At 43.4% G+C, this 21292-nt stretch overlaps 1 protein-coding gene across 7 annotated transcripts in view; it reads left to right on the forward strand.

Moving 5' to 3' along the window:
* Positions 1–2670: 2670 nt before the first annotated feature.
* serac1 (serine active site containing 1) overlaps positions 2671–21292 on the forward strand; it is an 82658-nt gene continuing 64036 nt past the window's right edge. For 2 of the 7 annotated variants that reach the window (XM_063056569.1, XM_063056568.1), the window contains exons 1-4: positions 6886–7197; positions 11191–11227; positions 14758–14894; positions 19241–19330. In XM_063056569.1, the coding sequence (XP_062912639.1) occupies positions 6915–7197; positions 11191–11227; positions 14758–14894; positions 19241–19330 (547 nt within the window). In that variant the 5' untranslated portion in view covers positions 6886–6914. Of the gene's footprint in view, positions 2819–6885; positions 7198–11190; positions 11228–14757; positions 14895–19240; positions 19331–21292 lie in introns of those variants that run through there. The other 5 variants (XM_063056565.1, XM_063056566.1, XR_010018992.1 and 2 more) reach the window with 5 other exon arrangements.

Here is a 21292-nt window from a genome sequence, read left to right on the forward strand (position 1 = left end):
TGTAAGCTCTCTTTCTGTTTCTTACAGCTATATCACAATTTTAATTCCATCACAGAACCAGTGCTCGAGCCTTAGGAACATCCCGTAGCAGAATAGTCAACTGAGCAACTTTATGAATTATAGAACAGAGGGATTCATTGCAATCATCTATGGAGCCCTCGCTATTAATCTCTTCTATTATATCCACAGCTTTCTCCTGGTACTCATCCCAATGGGCCAAAGAAAAATTATACCTAGCAGACCTCTCCTCAACTTCTATCAAATTTCTACCAAATCTACATAATATAGGATAGTGATCACTTCCTAGTGTGTATCTGTCCATAACATCCCATTCCCCAACCCTAGCTAAGTTTGAGGAAGTGATAGATAAGTCTAAACGACTACAAGTATTCTTTACAATATTAAATTTTGTAGGCCTTCTGTCATTTAGCAGTACCATGTTGTACTTATCTAGAAACTCCTCTATTACCACTCCATTACTATCTTTACTTTCACTACCCCATATAGAATTATGGCCATTGAAATCTCCAAACCAGATTACTGGGGATCTTACCTTATTCATAATTTCATCCAAATCTGATAACATCATATTACCTGGATCATTAAAGTTAATCAAAGTTATTTGACCATGAGAGCTCCAAACCTCCACAGCCACAATTTCAAGGTTAGATTTAAAATCAAGTCTTCTAAACTGGAGTCCTGTTTTTATGAAAGTTGCACACCCTCCACCAGATTTACCCATTCTGTCAGCTCTCAAACTATCACATCCAGGGATCACAAAATCTAAATGAGGCTTTAACCATGTCTCCTGTACACAGATCAAATCAGGCTTGTCTTTAAAAGTTCCAACAAATCTTTTTAATTCTTGATCATTTGCAGATAAACTTCTTGCATTCCATTGAAATATTAAAAACATCCAAATACTAATTATTGGCCTCTTCATCCACATAAAGCTCCTCCTTACTCTCTGATCCCGACAACTGGGAAGTATTCAGTGATTGTTTGTCTGTCATATACTCATGTAATTTTTCCTGGCGAAATCTGTTTTATATGAAGGAGTCTCTCTGCAGCTCCAACAACTACTTTTATTATATCCAACCTCTTGGCTGTAGTTTTAGCCCCGACCAGTACAAATGCCAAAAAAGACTCTTTAGTCATCAACAACATGCCTGAACGAACCATAGTTGGAGAACTCAGAATGAACTGACTCCCCACGATTCCAGTCTTTTCTTTTCTTATCCTTTGCTCTCTATCAACTTTTTTTACTGCCTCAGCATATGATATTTTTTGTTGGATTCTGACATCCTGAATCTGCTTTGCCTTACTAAAATACTCACATCCTCTGAACACCACTATATGGTCCCCTCCACAGTTACTGCATCTAGGCACCGCTGCGTTACATGCTTTAATATCATGATCCTCTCCACATTTCATACATCTTCTTTTACCTCGACATAAACCAGCAACATGTCCAAATCTCTGGCAATTATAACAGCGTAAGGGAGGTCTAATGTACTCTCTCACTTGATAAGGCATGCACCCAAGATGGACTCTAGTTGGAAGAACATCACCTGCAAAAACCAGAAGAACAGGAGAATCCCAATTACCACCTTCTCTCGATTTTAATTGTTTGGCTTCAATCACTCGACCACCTTTAATATTGTCCAAAATTTCCTTTTCAGTCATGCCAGATGAAATACCATACACTGCCCCCTTAACTCCCTTCCTTTCTTTCACAGTAATACACTCCACTTCCACAATCAATTTTCCCATCAGTTTAGCACTGTTATATTGGTCAATATTTTTGCAACAAATTTTCAGCAATCCATTAGACAAAATCTTGGCCTGGAATCCTTTACGTATTTGGTTTTCTAATGATGCTGCCACTTTCAAAGGATTAAGGGCTCTAATTTCTCCTTCTCCTTTTTCTGACCTTTAATTTTATTCAGAACTATAAATACCTCCAATTCACCCATTTTCCTCAATTTGTTGTCCCCCATTACTTCGGGTCTTTCACTTGATGCACCCCTTTTTTTGGCTACCCTTACTTCTGGAGTATTCCACAGTCTCCCGCCCTCCTTCTTCAATCTCAACCCCCACCCCTCTTTGCAGCCATAGGCTACAAACTAACCCTTTCCGAACTACTAGGCTCCTCCACGCCAAAGCCCCCAAGAGCTTGGCGCATCACTCCCTATCGTCTCCTCTGTCTGTCTGTATCTTGTTTTACGGCGGTTGGCATCCAGCTTAATGGTGCATTACCGCCACCCTCTGCTCCGGATTGTGCACTAGACATACGTTCTAAATCCCTACACACACACACATATATATATATATATATATATATATATATATATACAAACCTACACTTCACCCTCCCATCTTTGACCATCCTAGTATCCTATTCCTGTTTATTCGTCATATTCTATAAAAAACCCCCGTACCCCTTAAAAACGCTAAAAAAAATACCCGGACTTGTGCTCTCTCACCCTTGCCCAGCAACCCTTTTAATGTGAGTTTCTGCATCCCCAACTCCCTTAGTTTAATTCTCATCATCTCTCTCTGTACCCCCGCCTAGCGTCTCTCATTTCCCTCCCGGAGATTTGTAATTTGCGCCACGGTCTGCGTCCCGACGACGTCATGACGCCGCTGCGCGCGGGGGCGGGGCACAGCGTGCCTGGGCGGAAGTTGGGGATCCTGCCCTGCCGGCTGATTGCCTGCGCCATGTCGCTGCGGGCCCGCTGCGTCTGCTGCTGCTGCAGGGGGCTGGCCTCCGGCCCGCCTCCTCCTGCACACACCTACAGCCGCTGGACACGCGTCAGTAAGTAATGGTGTACGGGCCCTCGGCCTTTCTAGGGCGGTTCGTTGGAGGGAACGGCTGGGTATGAGGTGGGAGCGCAGTAGGTGAAGCAGTCTGGGAACAAGGTGGGGTATTTTCAGGCGATAGATACCCTCGTGTGAGAATCAGGCGCAGTACATCATCCCCTCAAACTCTGCGTCAGGGATCTGAATGCTGACAGGCAGCTGTGACACCCTCATCCCTAAACCTAGATGTATGTTGTTCCAGCGACAAGACAGACGCAGTGGCAGTGTTGGCACGGTGACATGTACTACTGTTCAGCAGAGCGTGGGCATTAGGCGGCTTGTGTCCAGTCCCGTTCCCGTCAGTCCGAGGTGTCCGATGAGACTGCCTCGCCCTGCCAAAGTTGGGGCAGGACGTGCTTGACTGTGGGAGTCATTGACGCGTGGACTTGGTTTACAGTGTCATCCCAAAATGCTTATGGTGGATTTGCGTGATTATTGGAGAGAGATTCCTACTAGCTGGTTGGGGTTCAAGTTCAGTTTATTCTCATTCAGCTGTACATATGTTCATGGGCAAACGAAGCAACCTTCCTCCTGACGAAGGTGCACGACACAGTACAAACAGCTCACACATAACACATAAGATAATATTACCACAAACAAAGGAAAATCATGTCTGACGAATCTCATAGAATTTTTTGAGGATGTAACTAGTAGAGTGGATAGGGGAGAACCAGTGGATGTGGTATATTTGGATTTTCAAAAGGCTTTTGACAAGGTCCCACATAGGAGATTAGTGTGCAAACTTAAAGCACACGGTATTGGGGGTAAGGTATTGGTGTGGGTGGAGAATTGGTTAGCAGACAGGAAGCAAAGAGTGGGAATAAACGGGACCTTTTCAGAATGGCAGGCGGTGACTAGTGGGGTACCGCAAGGCTCAGTGCTGGGACCCCAGTTGTTTACAATATATATTAATGACTTGGATGAGGGAATTAAATGCAGCATCTCCAAGTTTGCGGACTCGTTGGAATTTAGAAGATTGAGGGGGGATCTGATTGAAACGTATAAGATCCTAAAGGGATTGGACAGGCTAGATGCGGGAAGATTGTTCCCGATGTTGGGGAGGTCTAGAACGAGGGGTCACAGTTTGAGGATAGAGGGGAAGCCTTTTAGGACCGAGGTTAGGAAAAACTTCTTCACACAGAGAGTGGTGAATCTGTGGAATTCTCTGCCACAGCAAACTGTTGAGGCCAGTTCATTAGCTATGTTTAAAAGGAAGTTAGATATGGCCCTTGTGGCTACAGGGGTCAGGGGGTATGGAGGGAAGGCTGGGTTCTGAGTTGGATGATCAGCCATGATCATAATAAATGGCGGTGCAGGCTCGAAGGGCCGAATGGCCTACTCCTGCACCTATTTTCTATGTTTCTATGTTTCTAAATAATTATGTCTATATATGATACAAGTTTAAAAAAAGTAAACGGTATAACGCTACTGGCGCTTCGTATGTGATGAGAGTCATTGTGGTGGTGGGGAATTCAGTAGTCTTGTGGCCTGGGGGAAGAAGCTGTTTCCCATCCTAATGGATCCTATCCAAATGCTATGGTACTGCCTGCCTGATGGTAGGGGATCAAAGAGATTATAGGACTGATGGGAGGGATCATTGACATGCTAAGGCCCTGTGTACACAGCGCTTCTGATAAACATCTCTAATGTGTGAAAGAGACACCATTCTTCACAATCGGTCAAATTGATGCAGTCAGCTGCTTGCAAATCCCATACCAGATGGTGATGTAACTGGTCAGGAGGAACCTCACATGCCTCAGTCTCCTCAAGAAGTGGATGTGCTGCTATGCTTTCTTGACCATAGGATACTGCTTTGCTACCAAAGGTGTTGAGGGACCAGGTGAGATCGTCCATTATGTGCACTCCCGAATCTTGGTGCTCCTAACGCTAAGGAGAGGTTCTAGAAGAACCATGTATGTGCAGTGAGGAGTGGTCAGCCTGCAACTTCCTAAAGTCCACAATCATCTCTTTGGACTTGTCCACGTTGAGACTCAAGTTATGCTTGTCCCATTCTACCAGCCGCTCCACCTGCTCTCTGTTTGCTGTCTAGTTGTCATTGTTGATGAGGGTCAGGTTGACATGAGCTTCGTATTGTTTTTGAGATATTGATCATTGTTCTCAGACAGCTGAATGTCATCTGGGTATTGTATTTCTATAGCTGAGACAATGTGAGTGTTGTTAGTTCAGATTTCCAGAGTCTTGTCATGAACCTATGTTCCACAAGTTAACAGAGGACCCTTGTTTTGTATATGTTTAATTTAAGCCCTATTCTCACAAGCTTCAGGGAACATGTCAACAATGACTTGGACTGTGGCTTCTGAATGTGAGTATGGGTGAGCATTATCCTTTGGAATCCACACTGCAGATTGCAGAGCAGAACTTTGGACACAGAGTGGAGGCAGTTGCAAGTGACTTTGATCACTTTCTGTATGGAAGACAGCACGAAGACCCCTTGGAATTTCCAGTCTCTGATTTGTCTTTTTTCTTGAAAGCGGTTACTATTACTTATACTTTATTGTCACCAAACAATTGATACTAGAACGTACAATCATCACAGCGATATGTATTTGATTCTGTGCTTACCGCTCCCTGGATTACAAATTGATAGTAAATATTAAAAATTTAAATTATAAATCATAACTAGAAAAATGGAAAGTAAGGTAGTGCAAAAAAACTGAGAGGCAGGTCCGGATATTTGGAGGGTACTCTTCCAAGTGGGGGAAGATGAGGTTCTGCCCAATGTTTCTCATTGTCAGTGGAATATAAAGTGCTGCTGTCTCACAGCACTTACAACCTACATTTGATCTGACCTCTGCTATCTATGTGGAGTTTGCATGTTCTCTGGTAATTGGTAGATTAATTGGCAGCTGTAAATGATCCCAATGTAGGTGAGTGGAAGAGTCTATGGGGGAAGTTGATGGATCTGTGAGGGGAATAGAGTGGAGTTAGTGTAGGTTTAGTGTAATTGGATGCCTTATGGTTTGTGGTGGTGGTCTCTGTAACTTAATCCACCAGGGAGGAAGTGGCCTGATCTTGGAGCAAACCGAACAGGAGAACCTCTTGGTTCCCATCTGCTGCCGTCCTTTTGCTGCTGAACATTGCACACTGCCTGAAGGAGCAAGAGTGTAGATTATCCTCTCCCCGTAGGACCCTACTCGAGACTTTTAAGAGACACTTAGATAGGCACGCAAATGTGGAAACTGGAAGAATATAGACATTGTTTAGGCTGAAAGGATTCGGTTAGTTGGCTCTTTGATTATGAAGTTAACTGGCTTGGCACAACACTGTGGGCTGAAGGGCCTGTTTCTGTGCTGTACTGTTCTCTGTTCTAATGACCCAGTGGCTCCAACATTAACGGGGTCCTGAAGAATCTTGTTGTTACACTGAATCATTGACCGTGTGAGGGAGAACATCTTTCGCCTTGTCCTCATGAATCTATACAAGTGCCTCAGTCAGTAACAGTACTAGTAGAGCCAAGTCCTGATTACATTTTTTTGTGTGGGTTATCGCCATTGTCCTGACTGTTCAGATTCAGATCAAAGTTGCTCAAAACTGGGCATGAGGTGCTGTGGAGAGTCAGTGGCATAATTATATTTTAACATCATAACCTTTGCTAAACTTGCATTCTACTATTACAGTCAGCCAGGAGGCCAGCTGGTCTTGGGGGGGATGGTAGAAGATGAAGTGAAGTTAAAACACAGGATCATGAGCATGTTATGCCTGTTACAGCACCAGGCTGATGCCTGTTCTGGACAGGACTGAGTCATCCAGTAACCACTCAATTAGGGCAAAGTTCTACAGTCCTGACACAGCTAGGCAAGAGCTGTTATGATCACTAAAACAATTGATGAAAAAAAGCTGCAAAAAAAAAGCAGTGGAGGATATCAGCAGGTCAGACAGCATCTGTGCAGGCAAAGGAATGGTTGACATATCAGGTCGAGATCTCGCATCGGGATTGAGAATGTGGAGCGGGGGGATGGCCAGTATTAAGTGGTGAGGAGGTGAAGCAGAGGCTGGCAGGTGATAGGTGGAGCCATTGGAGGAGGGGGAAGATGGGCAGATGGACCCAGCTGGGGGAGGATGAATGCTGGAATTGGGAGACAGCGGATAGTGGCTGTTGGGTTCAGGGAGATGACAAGTGGAGTCTCCATAGGCATCTTCATTCTCATTTCATCCACGGTGGCATAGTGGTTAGAGCAATGCTATTACAGCTCAGGGCATTCCCGAGTTCAATTCTGGAGCCATTCTGTAAGGAGTCTCTGTTTGTCCTCCCCATGGAATTCCTGGGTTTTCTCCAGGTCCTCTGGTTTCCTCCCACAGTCCAAAGAGTTCCAGGTAGGTTGGTTGGTCGTTGTAAACTGTCCTGTCATTAGCCTAGAGTTAATTGAGTTGCTGGGGCGGATTATCTCAAGGCGCCTACTCCATGCTATGTTGTTAAATTAACTTTTAAAAATGTTGCAAGCCCAGAGAACACTTGTCAGGATCAAGACTGAAGCATTTGGCGCATCAGCCAAAATGGTGGGGTGGATCTTGGGTTTCCAACATCCCAGCAGCCAGATTTGAATCCATTCTCTTCATCCAACATAATTCCAAGAACCCACTGTGTAAAGAGTATGTCCTAACAACATCCTGGTTGCAGGGATGAAGACTTGTCTCTGCCAGGCTGTGTGAGTAGTTGTGTTTATATTTCAGTTCAGTGTGAACTACTCTCCAGGTATGTGCTGTCTACAAAAAGGCATGATGGATTCAGTCTAGCCATTTGCCTACAGAGTCAACTCATACTCAGTAGGAAAATGAGTTTGAAATTTTCACATGGCATTTACCGGTAACCTACCTCCTGAGATTCATATTGGTCAATAGCAGCACCCAGATAAGCAGCCATGGTGGAGATTTCAAGTGGCTCCGTCCCACTTTCACCCTGACCTATTTCTGCAACTTTCTGTTCTGTAAAGAACGCACCAGTTCTTCCATCTTTCAGCCTTCTGGATTCCATTAAGTGTTTTGACTTCAGGTAACTAAGGCCACGTGGTACACAAGATCACGGGGATGTAGCCAGGATGAAAGTATGTAATCTTTTTCCAGGACATCAAGAATAGCTTCTTCACACAGAAGGTGGTGTGTTTTTGGAATAAGTTGCCGGACAGGGCAGTAATGGTCGTACAATTGTACAGCAAGGGGAACAAGATTGCTTCTTGTAGGAGATTGTCATTACTTGGCATCTTATGTTGCAGCTAACCTGATGCTTAGCAGCTCGTGCCTGAAGGTGGTCTAGATTTTCCTGTATGTCATTCCGAATTGCTTCATTGTTTGAGGAGTTGCAAAGGTTGTGCTGTCGAATACGGACCTCAGCCATCCGGACAATGTGGAACACAATTGAAGCAATTATGGGAGATTTTAATCTATACATTCATTGAATAAGCCAAACCAACAAGAGAATCTTCGAAGAATAATTTGTAGAGTTCTTAAAGAAGCAGTACACTTTTTCTTATACTGTAGCAGGGTATTTCAGAATCTACCTGGGAACAGGCTATTTTAACTATGGTCATGAGTAATGAATGTTTAGGAGATCCTGTGGAAGAATCCTCAAAGAAATAGTGACTTCATGGTTGGAGTTTAGATACTCTCAGGGCAATCAACCCTGGTCCAAAACCAGTAGCAACAACTTAATTAAAGGAAGATACAATGGTCTGAAGGTGCAGTAGGCTAGAGTGAGCCAAGCTAAGCGAGAAGCCCGCGGAGGAGCAGTGGTAGATCCTTAAACAGCTGGTGAAGGTAAATTGAAAACTAGAGCCGGCAAAGTAACAAGGGCTGGCAAGAACTAACATTATAAGATTAAAAAGTTCATGAGAAATTTGATTTTATGTGAGATAACTGGAGTTTGATATCAAAATGAACAGTGAGCTACAAAGGAGCTGCTGAAGGAACTCAGCAGGTCAAGCAACATGTGTATAAATTCTATTGCTTTATTTTCCTGGAAATATCTGCAAGAAAATGAATGTCAAGGTAGTATATAGTGACATACACGTTCTTTGATAATACATTTGCTTTGAATTTGATTTGTGGAAGGAAAGAAATTGTTGACATTTCAGGTCTCATTTTTAGCTGTTTGGTTCTCTTCCATTGTGGCAGAATTGCAACGTGTTGCTTTCATTCTGAGTTTTAGCTTTGCTGAGTGGGCATCCTCATTGTATCTACACCTGATGCTGCTTCTGATAAATCCTTTTACATTCTTTGGTCTATATCTATAAAGGCATATTTAATTTTCCAGAAAGGATTACCTTCCAAGAAAATAGGCTGTCGAAAGGGAATTACCTAAAAATTGAGTTATTTTAATCTGAAAAGTGTACTCCCATTTTTGCAAGGTATACACCACAGGAACTGGTCACATTGTTGTAGTTGGTGTTCTTCCCAGTTATTTTTTTAACTTACTTCTTCATACTTGTCTAGTTTCCCCTTAAAAACATCTTTCTTTTTCAGTTCCTTGTGAAGGAACAGTCTTATTGGTCTCTGGGGGAAGAAGGCAGTCTTGATTGTGTTATTCAAATTTATCAGTGGTCCTTTTATATTTATGACCCTGAGTTGTGGCTTGAAAGACATTTGTCAGAAGCCAGAAAGACAGAAGCCTTTCTAAGTGTACAGTGGCATGCAAAAGTTTCGACACCCCTGGTCAAAATTTCTGTTACTGTGGATAGTTAAGTGAGTAGAAGACGAACTAATCCCCAAAAGTCATAAAGTTAAAGATGAAACGTTCTTTTCAACATTTTAAGCAAGATTGGTGTATTATTTTTGTTTTGTACAATTTTAGAGTGAAAAAAGGACAGGAGCACCATGCAAAAGTTTGGGCACCCCAAGAGATTTGAGCTCTCAGATAACTTTTACCAAGGTCTCAGACCTTAATTAGCTTGTTAGGGCTATGGCTTGTTCACAGTCATCGTTAGGAAAGGCCAGGTGATGCAAATTTCAAAGCTTTATAAATACACTGACTCCTCAAATCTTGTCCCAAAAATCAGTAGCCATGGGCTCCTCTAAGCAGCTGCCTAGCACTCTGAAAATTAAAATAAATGATGCCCACAAAGCAGGAGAAGGCTATAAGAAGATAACAAAGCGTTTTCAGGTAGCTGTTTCGTCAGTTTGTAATGTTGGAGGAGCAACATCTCATATACCGTCTGGGAAGTCTCCAGCCCCTTGGTATGAACATCAAATTCTCCAACTTCCGGTAATTCCCTCCCCCTCCCTTCCCCTATCCCTATGTCACTCTGCCCCCTCCCCCAGCTGCCTATCACCTCCCTCATGGTTCCGCCTCCTTCTACTACGCATTGTGCTTTCCCCCATTCCTTCTTCACCTTTCCTGCCTATCCCCTCCCTGCTTCCCCTCTCCACCCCTTTATCTTTCCCCTTACTGGTTTTTCACCTGGCACCTACCAGCCTTCTTCCACCCTCCCCCCACCTTCTTTATAGGCCTCTGCCCCTTCCCTCTTCAGTCCTGGCGAAGGGTTCCGGCCCAAAACGTTGACTGATTGTTTCCACGGATGCTGCCCGACCTGCTGGGTTCCTCCAGCGTGTTGTGAGTGTTGCTTTGACCCCAGCATCTGCAGAGTATTTTGTGTTTACAATGTAGCTCTTGCTTCCCTGTCAAATCCGTGCCAGGCTGAGATATGGCCACATATGCTGAAGGAACGGGTGTTCCAGCCCATCCAAATAAGGTGGGTGAAATTTGAAGAAGGGAGGAATTATAATTTCAGATCCTTCCGAAGGTCACATCTTGATGAGTTGATTGTTCTTCTGGCTTCAATGCTTAATGAGTTCTTTAATATTTGTATCTCCAGAAAGTATCTGTTAGCAACTGGTTTGGCATCATATGTAAATGATTCACTGAACACATCATTGATTAACCTTTATTTCTTCTGCAAATTACTTTGCAAAATCTGTTTAATGCAAGTGTTTCATCACTTTCTCAATTGTGCTGGGATGGGAGGAACACTTGGAATATTGTCCATTTCTGGTTGGCTTATTACAGGGGAAGGATATCAGAGTTTTAGATTTACCAGAACATTGCCTCGATAAGAGAGCATGTTTTATGAGGGAGCTAAGGCTTATCTCTCTGGAGTGAAGGGGGATGAGAGTTAACTTGATAGTGGTGTACAAGATAAGAGCCATAGATCGAGTCTTTTAAAAAAAAAAAATTTATTCTGAAAGAAAGTTTGATCGTTTTGGAATTTGCAAGCCCAACTGTTTGGTGTTCAGTGTACATAGTGGTTACCTCTTTAACTCATGATTCGTAACTTTACTGCTAAATGTATCATTCTGAATTCCTTTACGTTTTGGCAGGAAAAATTGGAAGATATGCTGTGCCTGCCATTTTGGGGTAAGTGTTGTTGGATGGATAGCATCTTTTGAAGTTATTTTGCCACATGTTAGGCCACATCTGAACTACATGAATCTCAGCAATGGCCTGGGCCTGGTCTCCAGATTCAAGCTGATTTATCATGTGTACATGGAAACATGCAGTGAAATGGTTAATCAAATATTGAGAAGACTTTTTTTTCTAGTTGAACACTGACGAATGCATTTTTTCCTAATAGTTTTTACTGTGCCATAAATGCTGCCTGACCTGCTGAGATCCTCTGCATTTTCTGTGTGTTGAGCTGCATTTCCAGTACCTGCAGAAATCTCCAGTGTTTCTGTCTGTGATGTCATTTCAGTGTTTCTTTTCACTGACCTGCCATTTTGTAAATAATCTTTCAATGGGCATTGAGGCATGTTGAAGAAAGCTGCAAATAATCCTCTACAATTTTTATAGAACAAGACTGTGTATTGTAGGTGACAATATGTCCATTGCTATTATAGGATGTAGGATATAGTACAGATCAGGCAACATCCACTGCCATATCTTCATCAATCACCATGGTCACCTCCTCTCAAAACTCAATCAAGTTTGTATGGACCCCCATTATCATCTATAATATACAGTTCTGTATTAATATTTTTAATAATGTGTATGAATGGAATATAAAAATAAATTGAATGATTGGAAGAGCTGTGGATGAACGGTCGCATCCATACCTTGACTCCATTTTAACCTGCTCGGTTCAGTCCCTTTCCATTTACATCTGTGACAATTCACATGCTCTCAATCTCCTCAACCACTTTCAATTCCCTAGCCCTGAATGCCTCCCTTTCCCCATGGATGTTCAGTCCCTATACATGTCTATCCCCATCAAGAAGGCCTCAGAGGTCTCTGCCTGTTTCTCAACAATAGACCCGATCAGTTCCCCTCCACCACCACCACCACCCTCTGTCTGGTGGAACAGGTCCTCATCCTCAACAATTTCTCTTTCGGTTCCTCCCACTTTCTCCATACTCAAGGTGTAGCTGTGGGTCCCCTCCTTTTCACTGGCTCTGTGAGCAGTCTCATGTTCCAAGCTTTTCCTGGTAATGCTCCCCAGCTTGCTCTGCACTGTATTGATGACTGCATTCACACAAAACCATCTTTTATCAGTTCCATCCAGAGATATCAAACATAAGAGTAGAAAAATATCTAGTCACTATCAGGCAGTCATTGAACCTTGGGCATTTAAGGCCATAAGATATAGGAGTAGAATTATGCTGTTCAGCACCTCAAGTTTGCTTTGCTATTTGGCTGATTTATTATCCTTCTCAACCCCATTCTCTGGTCTTCTCCCCATAACTTTTGATGCCCATATTAATCAAGAGCATATCAACCATCCCTTTAAATATGCTTAATGACTTGACTTGCACAGCCAGCTGTGGCGATGAATTCCGTAGATTTACCGTCCTCTGGCAGAAGGAATGTCCTCCTATTCTGAGGCCAAGCCCTCTGGTCTGAGACTTTTGCCCGATTGGAAGCATCTTCTCCATGTCCATTCTGTCTAGACCTTTCAATATTTGTTAGGTTTCAAACAGAACCCTCCCCCCCCCGCCCCATTATTCTACACTCCGCTGAGTACAGTCCCAGAGCTATTAAATGGTCCTCATAAGTTAACTCTTTCATTCCTGGAATTATTCTTATAAACCTCCTCTGGACTATCTCCAATGCCAGCACATCCTTTCTCAAATAGGAGGCCTAAAACTGCTCACTGTGCCATCTGACCAATGCCTTTTAGAGCCTCAGCATTACATCCTCACTTTTATAGTATAGTCCTTCAAAATGAATACTAACATTACATTTGCCTCCCTATTACTGCAAGTTAACCTTTAGGGAATCTGCCACAAGGACTCCCAATCCCTTTGCATCTCTGATTTCCGAATTTTCTCCCCATTTAGAAATTTGTCTACGCTTTTATTCCTTCTGTAGGGAAGTGACCACACACTTCCCTACACTATATTCCCTCTGCCATTTCTTTGCCCATTCTCCAATCTGTCTCCGTCCTTCTGCAGACTCCTTGCCTCCTCAACACTACCTGTCCTTCCACCTATCTTCATATCGTCCATAAACTTGGCCACAAAGACATCAAATCCATCAAGTAAATCGCTGACATATAATGTGAAAAGAAGCAGTCCCAACACCGACCCTTGTGAAACACTACTCGTCTCCAGTAGCCAACAAGAAATGGCCACTTTATTTCCTCTCTGCCTCCTGCCAATCAATCAATTTTCTATCCACGTTAGTATCTTTCCTGTAAGACCATTTGCTCTTATCTTGTTAAGCAGCCTCATGTGCGGCTGCTTATCAAAAGACTTCTGAAAAATCCAATTAAACAACCCTTTCAGACCTTTCAGTCTTACAAGCACCTTCTCCCTGGTAATAACAACTACGTACATTCACTTTTGCCCCCACCCCCCCCAACACACTCAAATTTCTGGCACACTGCTAGAGGATTTGCACAGTGAAAACTGACACAACTTCCAACTTCAGTTCATCCACCATTTGTTTGTTTCCCATTGCTACCTCTCCAGTGTTATGTTCCAGTAATCCGATGTCTACACTTGCCTCATTTTACTCTCTATATATCTGACAAAAACTTTGGGTATCCTTTTTTATATATTATTGGCTAGCTTATCTTCTTATTTTATTTTTTCTCTCCTTGTTGCATTTTTAGTTGCCTTCTATTGGTCTTTAAAAGCTTCCCAATCCTTTATCTTCCCACTAAATATTCCTATATTATTTGCTTTTATGATGTCTTTGACTTCCCTTGTCAGCATGTCTCATCCTCCTCCTTCCTTGCTATTATATATCATTTGAGATGTTTAATCAGATTGCGTTCGGTCCAATGGGACTAGCCTAGGTGGCCACCTTGGGTCAGCATGTGCGAGTCGGGCCAAAGGGCTAGTTTCTGTGCTGTGTCACCCTCCGACTGTTTACTGTCGTTTACTTCGGTGTTCCCTGTCACCCTCCGACTGTTTACTGTCGTTTACTTCGGTGTTCCCTGTCACCCTCCGACTGTTTACTGTCGTTTACTTCGGTGTTCCCTGTCACCCTCCGACTGTTTACTGTCGTTTACTTCGGTGTTCCCTGTCACCCTCCGACTGTTTACTGTCGTTTACTTCGGTGTTCCCTGTCACCCTCCGACTGTTTACTGTCGTTTACTTCGGTGTTCCCTGTCACCCTCCGACTGTTTACTGTCGTTTACTTCGGTGTTCCCTGTCACCCTCCGACTGTTTACTGTCATTTACTTCGGTGTTCCCTGTCACCCTCCGACTGTTTACTGTCATTTACGTCAGTTGCAAACCAACTGGACTTGTTAATTGTGGCTGTTCATGTACGTTTGTAGTTAGGCCACTTTGAAATGTAGATTTGGCCAAAGGCAGTTCTTGTCAATACTTGGTAGCTTTGTTTCCAATCTTATGTAGGCAAAGGAGATATGAATGTTAGAAACTACTTAAAGTTTGTGTTTCATTGAGGTGAATTACATTGTCTTTTCTTGTATCCTTTAGCGGATGCGTATATCTTACCTATGAAATTCTGGCATTAGGTGATAATGTGACCCTTGACACACAGGCTGTTGAACGAGAGAAGCTGAAATCGTACATCTATGTCCAGACAGCTCCACTGGAACAGCGAGGGATGCAGGGTGAGACTTGTAAACTCATTCATCTTACTGTGAAAGATAAAGCCTACAAAATTTGTATATAGATTGATTCTGTAGTTATTTATGTACTTCTGGGAATACCACCCTCCCTCGCCTCAAAACCTACCTTTTAAAAATAGTGTTGCCTTTCCATCGGGATATTTTATCATAGAAGGATCTGAATCTTCTGGTAAGTTAGGCAGCAGAACCTTTGCGACTCCTCAAACAATGAAGGCCATAAGACATAGAGCAGAAATAGGCCATTCAGCCCTTCACGTCTGCTCTGCTATTCCAACATGGCTGATTCTGGATCCCACTCAACCCCATACACCTGCCTTCTTGCCATATCTTTTGATGTCCTGACCAATCAGGGAACTATACCTTAAATATACTTGGCCTCCACCGCATTCTGTGACAGATTCACTACTCTTTGGCTTTAAAAAATGCCTTCTTACTGCTATTCTGAAAGGTCATCCCTCAATTTTGAGGCTGCGCCCTCTAGTTCTGGATACCCCCACCATAAGAAGCATCTTCTCCACGTCCACCCTATCTAGTCCTTTCAATATTCGGTAGGTTTCAATGAGATTCCCCCCCAACATTCTTCCAAATTCTGGTGGGTACAGGTCCAAAGCTGCCAAACACTGCTCATATGTTAACCTCTTCATTCCCAGAATCATCCTCATAAACCTCCTCTGGATTCTCTCCAATGACAACACATCCTTTCTGAGATATGGGGCCCAAAACTGTTGACAATACTCCAAGTGCAGCCTGACTAGTGTCTTATAAAGTCTCAGCACTATCTCCTTGCTTTTGTATTCTATTCCCTTGAAATAAATGCCAACATTGCATTTGCATTCTGTAAGTTAAACTTCTGGGAGTCTTGCAGAGGACCCCTAAGTTCCTCTGCACCTCTGATGTTTGAACCTTCTCCCCATTTAGATAATAGTCCACACTTTTGTTCCTTTTTCCAGAAAGCATTATCGCACATTTCCCAACACTGTATTCCATCCGCCACTTTTTTGTTTATTTTTCTAATATGTCTAAGTCCTGCTGCAATTGCATTGCTTCCACAGCACTGCCTACCTCTCCATCTATCTTCGTGTCATTTCCAAACTTTGCCACAAAGCCATGTAAAAACAACATGAAAAAGTCGTCTACTTGTAATCCTCCGCTCCATCATCCTGGTTCCCATCCCACTGCCGTAGAGCAATGCAGAATGACATACAGGAAAATTTGGGCCACATTCAGACATTAGCTGCTATGCATCAAGTTAGTTGCAACATAAGATGCCAAGTAATGATGATCTACAAGAAACAATCTGTTCCCCTTGCCGTACAATTGTGGGACCATTACTGCTCCGTCTCAAGATGTTCTATGCCTATGTGAAAAACAGGATGACTAGAGTGAAGGTAGGACCGATCAGGGATGAAAGAGGAAACATGCCTGGAGTCACAGTAGGCAGGGAAAGTCCTGATGAATACTTTGCTTCAGTGCTCACCAGTGAGAGGGAGCTTGATGGTGAGGACAGCAGAAAACAGGCTAAGATGAGATGGCGGTGTGCTTGGTCACAGCAGCCTCTCTGGGTCTAACAAATGCTGCAGATGTTTGCCTTAAATCATTTTCTTGTGACTACAAGACCCTGTTAGACATTAGTAATTCTAAATACTGCGAAGTCTGGTTCATTGGTACGACCGAAGGCAGGGGAGCTGCATAGTCTCGGTTGATGCCTGGACCAGGCCCTCCTGCCACAAGGGGAGGAGGCACCGGTGGTGGTGTGGGAGAGAAGAGAGGCAAGGCGGGCGGTCCGGAATCCGTGTTGAGTTGAGGGCTGGCCTGTGCAGGCTGGATCTCCCATCAGCAGCGTGAAGAACAGTGGGATCCTGAGGTCCATGTCCATTGATCCTTCAGAGTTGCCATGAAAGTTGATAGGGTGGTTAAGAAGTTGTCTGGTGTGTTGGTCTTCATTGGTTGGGGGACAAGAGCCAGGAGGTAAAGTTACAACTCCATTAAGCTCTGGTTAGACCAAACTCATGGTATTGTGTTCAGTTCTGGTTGCCTCATTATAGGAAGCATGTGGAAGCTGTAGAGAGGGTGCAGAGGAGATTCACCAGGATGATGATAAGGATATGTTGAACAAGCTCAGGCTTTTTTCTTGATAGAGGTGTACAAGATAATAAAAGGCATAGATACAGTGGACAGCCAGGTACTCTATCCCAGAGTGCTAATGGCTAATACAAGGGGGCATGATTTTAAGGTGACTGGAGGAAATTATAAGGGGCATTTTGGAGGTCTTTTGTTTTTACACGGAGAATGGTGGGTGTATGGAACACAGTGCCAGGGTTGGTGGTAGAGACATATATTAGGGATACTCAAAAGACTCTTAGATTGGCACCCAGATGGAAGAAAAATGAAGGACTATGATTGATTTTAGAGTAGGTTAAAAGGTTGACTGAGCTGTACTGTTCCATGTTCAAAGGAGACATGCAGGGCAATTTTTTTTTCTTACACAGAGAGTGTCAAGTGACTGGAATGTCCTGCTGGGTATGGTGGTGGAGGCAGATGTGATTGAGGAATTTAAGAGACTCTTAGATAAGCACATGAATATGCAGAGAATGAAAGGGTATAGACCATGTGCCAGAAGAAGGCATAAGGTTAGTTAGTTTGCACAACATTATGGGCCCAAGTGACAGATCCTTTACTGTACTATTTTATGTTATATGGAAACTGAACTTCAGAGTTTTCTTGGTTTCCACATTTGCATAGCCCAAAAGATTGCCTTCTAAATCCCTCCTTGTGTTGGCGCGTGGCCAAGTGGTTAAGGCCTTTGTCTAGTGATTTGAAGGTCGCTAGTTAGAGTCTTGGCTGAGGCAGCGTGTGTGTCCTTGAGCAAGGCACTTAACCACACATTGCTCTGCGACGACACCGATGCCAAGCTGTATGGGTCCTAATGCCCTTCCCTTGGACAACATCGGTGGCATGGAGAGGGGAGACTTGCAGCATGGACAACTGCTGGTCTTCCATACAACCTTGCCCAGGCCTGCGCCCTGGAAACCTTCCAAGGCGCAAATCCATGGTCTCACGAGACTAACGGATGCCTAATTAAAAAAAAAATCCCTTCTCTCTCCTAGCACACCCGATTTCACACCTGGTCAGATTGCATTCTGTTGGCCAGCTTTTTGGTGGAGTTGTGGATAATGTGGAGGGTTGTTGTTGGTTGTGAAGGAACATTGACAGGATGCAGAGCTGGTCTGAGAAGTCGAGAATGGAGTTCAGTCCAGAACATTTTGAAAGGTCGAATCTGACGGCAGAATACAAGCTTAATGACAAGATTCTTAACAATGTGGAAGAACGGAGGGATCTTGGGGTCCACATCCATAGATCCCTCAAAGTTGCCATGCAAGTTGATACGGTGATTAAGGAGGTTACAGTGTGTTGGCTCATTAGTCAGAGGACTGAGTTCAAGAGCCACTAGGTAGTGTTGTAGTTCCATAAAACTCTGGCTCGGTCACACTTGGTGTATTGTGTTCAGTTCTGGTCGCTTCATTATAGGAAGGAGCGGAAGTTTTAGAGAGGATGCAGAGGAGATTTACCAGGATGCTGCCTGGATTGGAGAGCTTGTCTGATGAAGTTGGGTTGAGCAATACCAGCTTGAGGGCCTGACTGTGCAGTAGTGTTCTATCTTCTTGCCTTGTTTAGCAGCCTCATGTGGCATCTTGTCAAAGACCTGACCATCCACAGACTCTCCTTTGTCTATTCTGCCTGTTATTTCCTCAAACAATTTCAACAGATCTTTCAGGCAAGATTTCCCTTAAGGACACCATGCTGACTTTGGTCTATTTCGTCAGGCCCTAGGCACCTGCATAAGCAATTTCACCTCTCAACTTGCAGTTGTACATGCAGATGGCTAATGCCTGATGGTAGCCAGAGCTTCACATCTCATGTTGTACACTCAAGTACATCCAATGAACTACAGCAAGCTAAATAGAGAGTGTTTGGTATACTCAATAGGTCAGGCAGCATCGGTAGAGAGTAAAACAGTCAAGTTTTTTGTCAGTATAACATTCTTTTCAATAAGATGTCCTTGGAAAGTGGCTGTTGCAGAAAAGGTTGGGATTTATTCCTTAAATTTATCTTAAAGAAAAAGAGGTGGAGAAACTCCTGAGGTTTTGGCATAGTTAACAATAGATGAGCAAGGATGTGTGGAAGACTGGGGGGATAATTTGGAGCAGATATGTCTTTTGGCGTTTCCAGCCCCTTTTCTCAGTAGTGGTGATTCAGTGCTTCATATGTTTCACCGTTGAGTCTCCTTTTTCAAATATTAGCTGACAGTTTGTTTCACTGTATTTCAGAATTTACAAGAAACCTGCGAAAGGAACTGCACAGGGCAGTTAAGAGACTAATCCAAGCTACAGCTGATATTTTTTCCTTATCACTGGACGGTCAGTAAATTTGCGTTTTTGTTGCTTTTTGGATTATTTAGCATTAGGACTTTTCCTTTAGAATCCATGTTGCTGTGGTGAATATGGTTGCTGTACAAGGATGCGTTATCACACACTTTAATGTGGCACTTGGGTGCTGCATTTTGAATACAGATGTGTTATGTTATACTGTTATATTGTGCAATTACCTTGGCATGGTGATATGATTCAGTGCACTGTAGCAATCTGATGTTGGTGTTGCACATTCTATCATTGATGTTGAGTGCAGATAATCCTGTTTGCGACAACTTTACACAGACTCTGCACAAGCCCTGCCCAAGCCCCTTTCAGCGTTCCAAAGAGGCTGTTTCTTGCAACAACTTTACACGGACTCCCCACAAACCCTCCCCGAGTCCCTTTCAGCATTCCAAAGAGGCTGTTTCCTGGTTCCCATTCCTGTTGTTCCATTCTCCATCAACTACTTCACATTATTCAGGATATCCTGAGATCAAGGACAATCGCAGGACTCTGCAGAGAGTGGTGCAGACAACCCAGCGCATCTGTAGTTGTGAACTTCCCATGATTTAGGACATTTACAAAGACAGGTGTGAAAAAAGGGCCCGAAGGATCATTGTGGACCGGAGTCACCCCAACCACAAACTGTTCCAGCTGCTACTGTCTGGGAAACAGTATCACAACATAAAAGCCGGGACCAACAGGCTCCGGGACAGCTTCTTCCACCAGGCTATCAGACTGATTAACTCACACTGATTTGAGTGTACTCTATATTACATTGACTGTTCTACTTATTATAAATTACTATGTTTGCACATTGCACATTTAGACGGAGACATATCGTAAAGATGTTTACCTCTCATATATGTGAAGGATGTAAGAAATAAAGTCAATTCAAGAGAGGAATTGTATAAGTGCAAGGCACATTCACTTGCACTGAGGTGATGGTCAGCATTATCCATTGACTTTCTCGTGCAGTTTGAGGCCCCTCTCAGGCTGGAAGATTAACACTTCATATTCTGTCTGGGTGGCCTCCAACCCAATTGGTGTGAACATTGAACTTTCTGACTTTGGGTAATTTCTTCAACCCTCCTCCTGCTTCTCTCTCTTTTTCATTCCCCATTCTGGTTACTCTCTTACCCTTTCTCCTCTTTTCATCTGCCTGTCACCTCCCTCAAGTGCAGGTCTGTCCTTCCCTTTCTCCTATGGTCCACTGTCCTCTCCAATCTGATTCTTCCTTCTTCAGCCTTTACCTCTTCTACCCCACTTCTCATCCATCCCCTCCCCCACCTACCCATCTTCACTCTCACCTGTTCTCACCTATCACCTTCCAACTTGTACTCTTTCCCCTTCCCCACCTTCTTATTCTGGCTTCCTCTCCCTTCTTTTTCTGTCCTGATGAAGGGGCTCAGCCTGAAGTGTCAACTGCTTATTCCCCTCCATGGATGCTGCCTGACTTGCTGAGTTCCTCCAGCGTTTTGTGTGTGGTACTCTGGATTTGCAGCATGTCCAGAATCTGTGTTTACAAGTTAAATAATTCTCTCCTTTGTTAGGGAGGAAAGAATGGAGTTAGCTGGGGCACAGGTGGAATTATACAAACAGCATGTTGAAAACTGGGTGCCTTCAGGTTTTATTTCAAATGACTATTGGTTATCTGCAATAATGAAGGTAAGTTTAGAACATGAGAATTCCTAGATACCCATGGTTTCCATGAGTTTCTTTCTATCAATCTGGTATTTGCTGATACTCAGGTAATAGCAATCAATTTCAATTGGCTTGGAATTAAACACCAGCTTTGGAAAGGTTGAAAGCCATAGAATCAGACTTGCATCTTTCCTCCAATCTGCTGCCATCTTGAAAGGGATCCTACCACTAAACATTGTTACGTACCCCGTAACTGGGTTGCCAAACCAGCAGAAATGGATCACTCAGTTGGAGTCTGGAGTACTAGAACTAAGAAAGTTTTAT

This window comes from Mobula hypostoma, chromosome 8 (assembly GCF_963921235.1).
Source record: "Mobula hypostoma chromosome 8, sMobHyp1.1, whole genome shotgun sequence".
NCBI classification, from domain to species: domain Eukaryota; kingdom Metazoa; phylum Chordata; class Chondrichthyes; order Myliobatiformes; family Myliobatidae; genus Mobula; species Mobula hypostoma.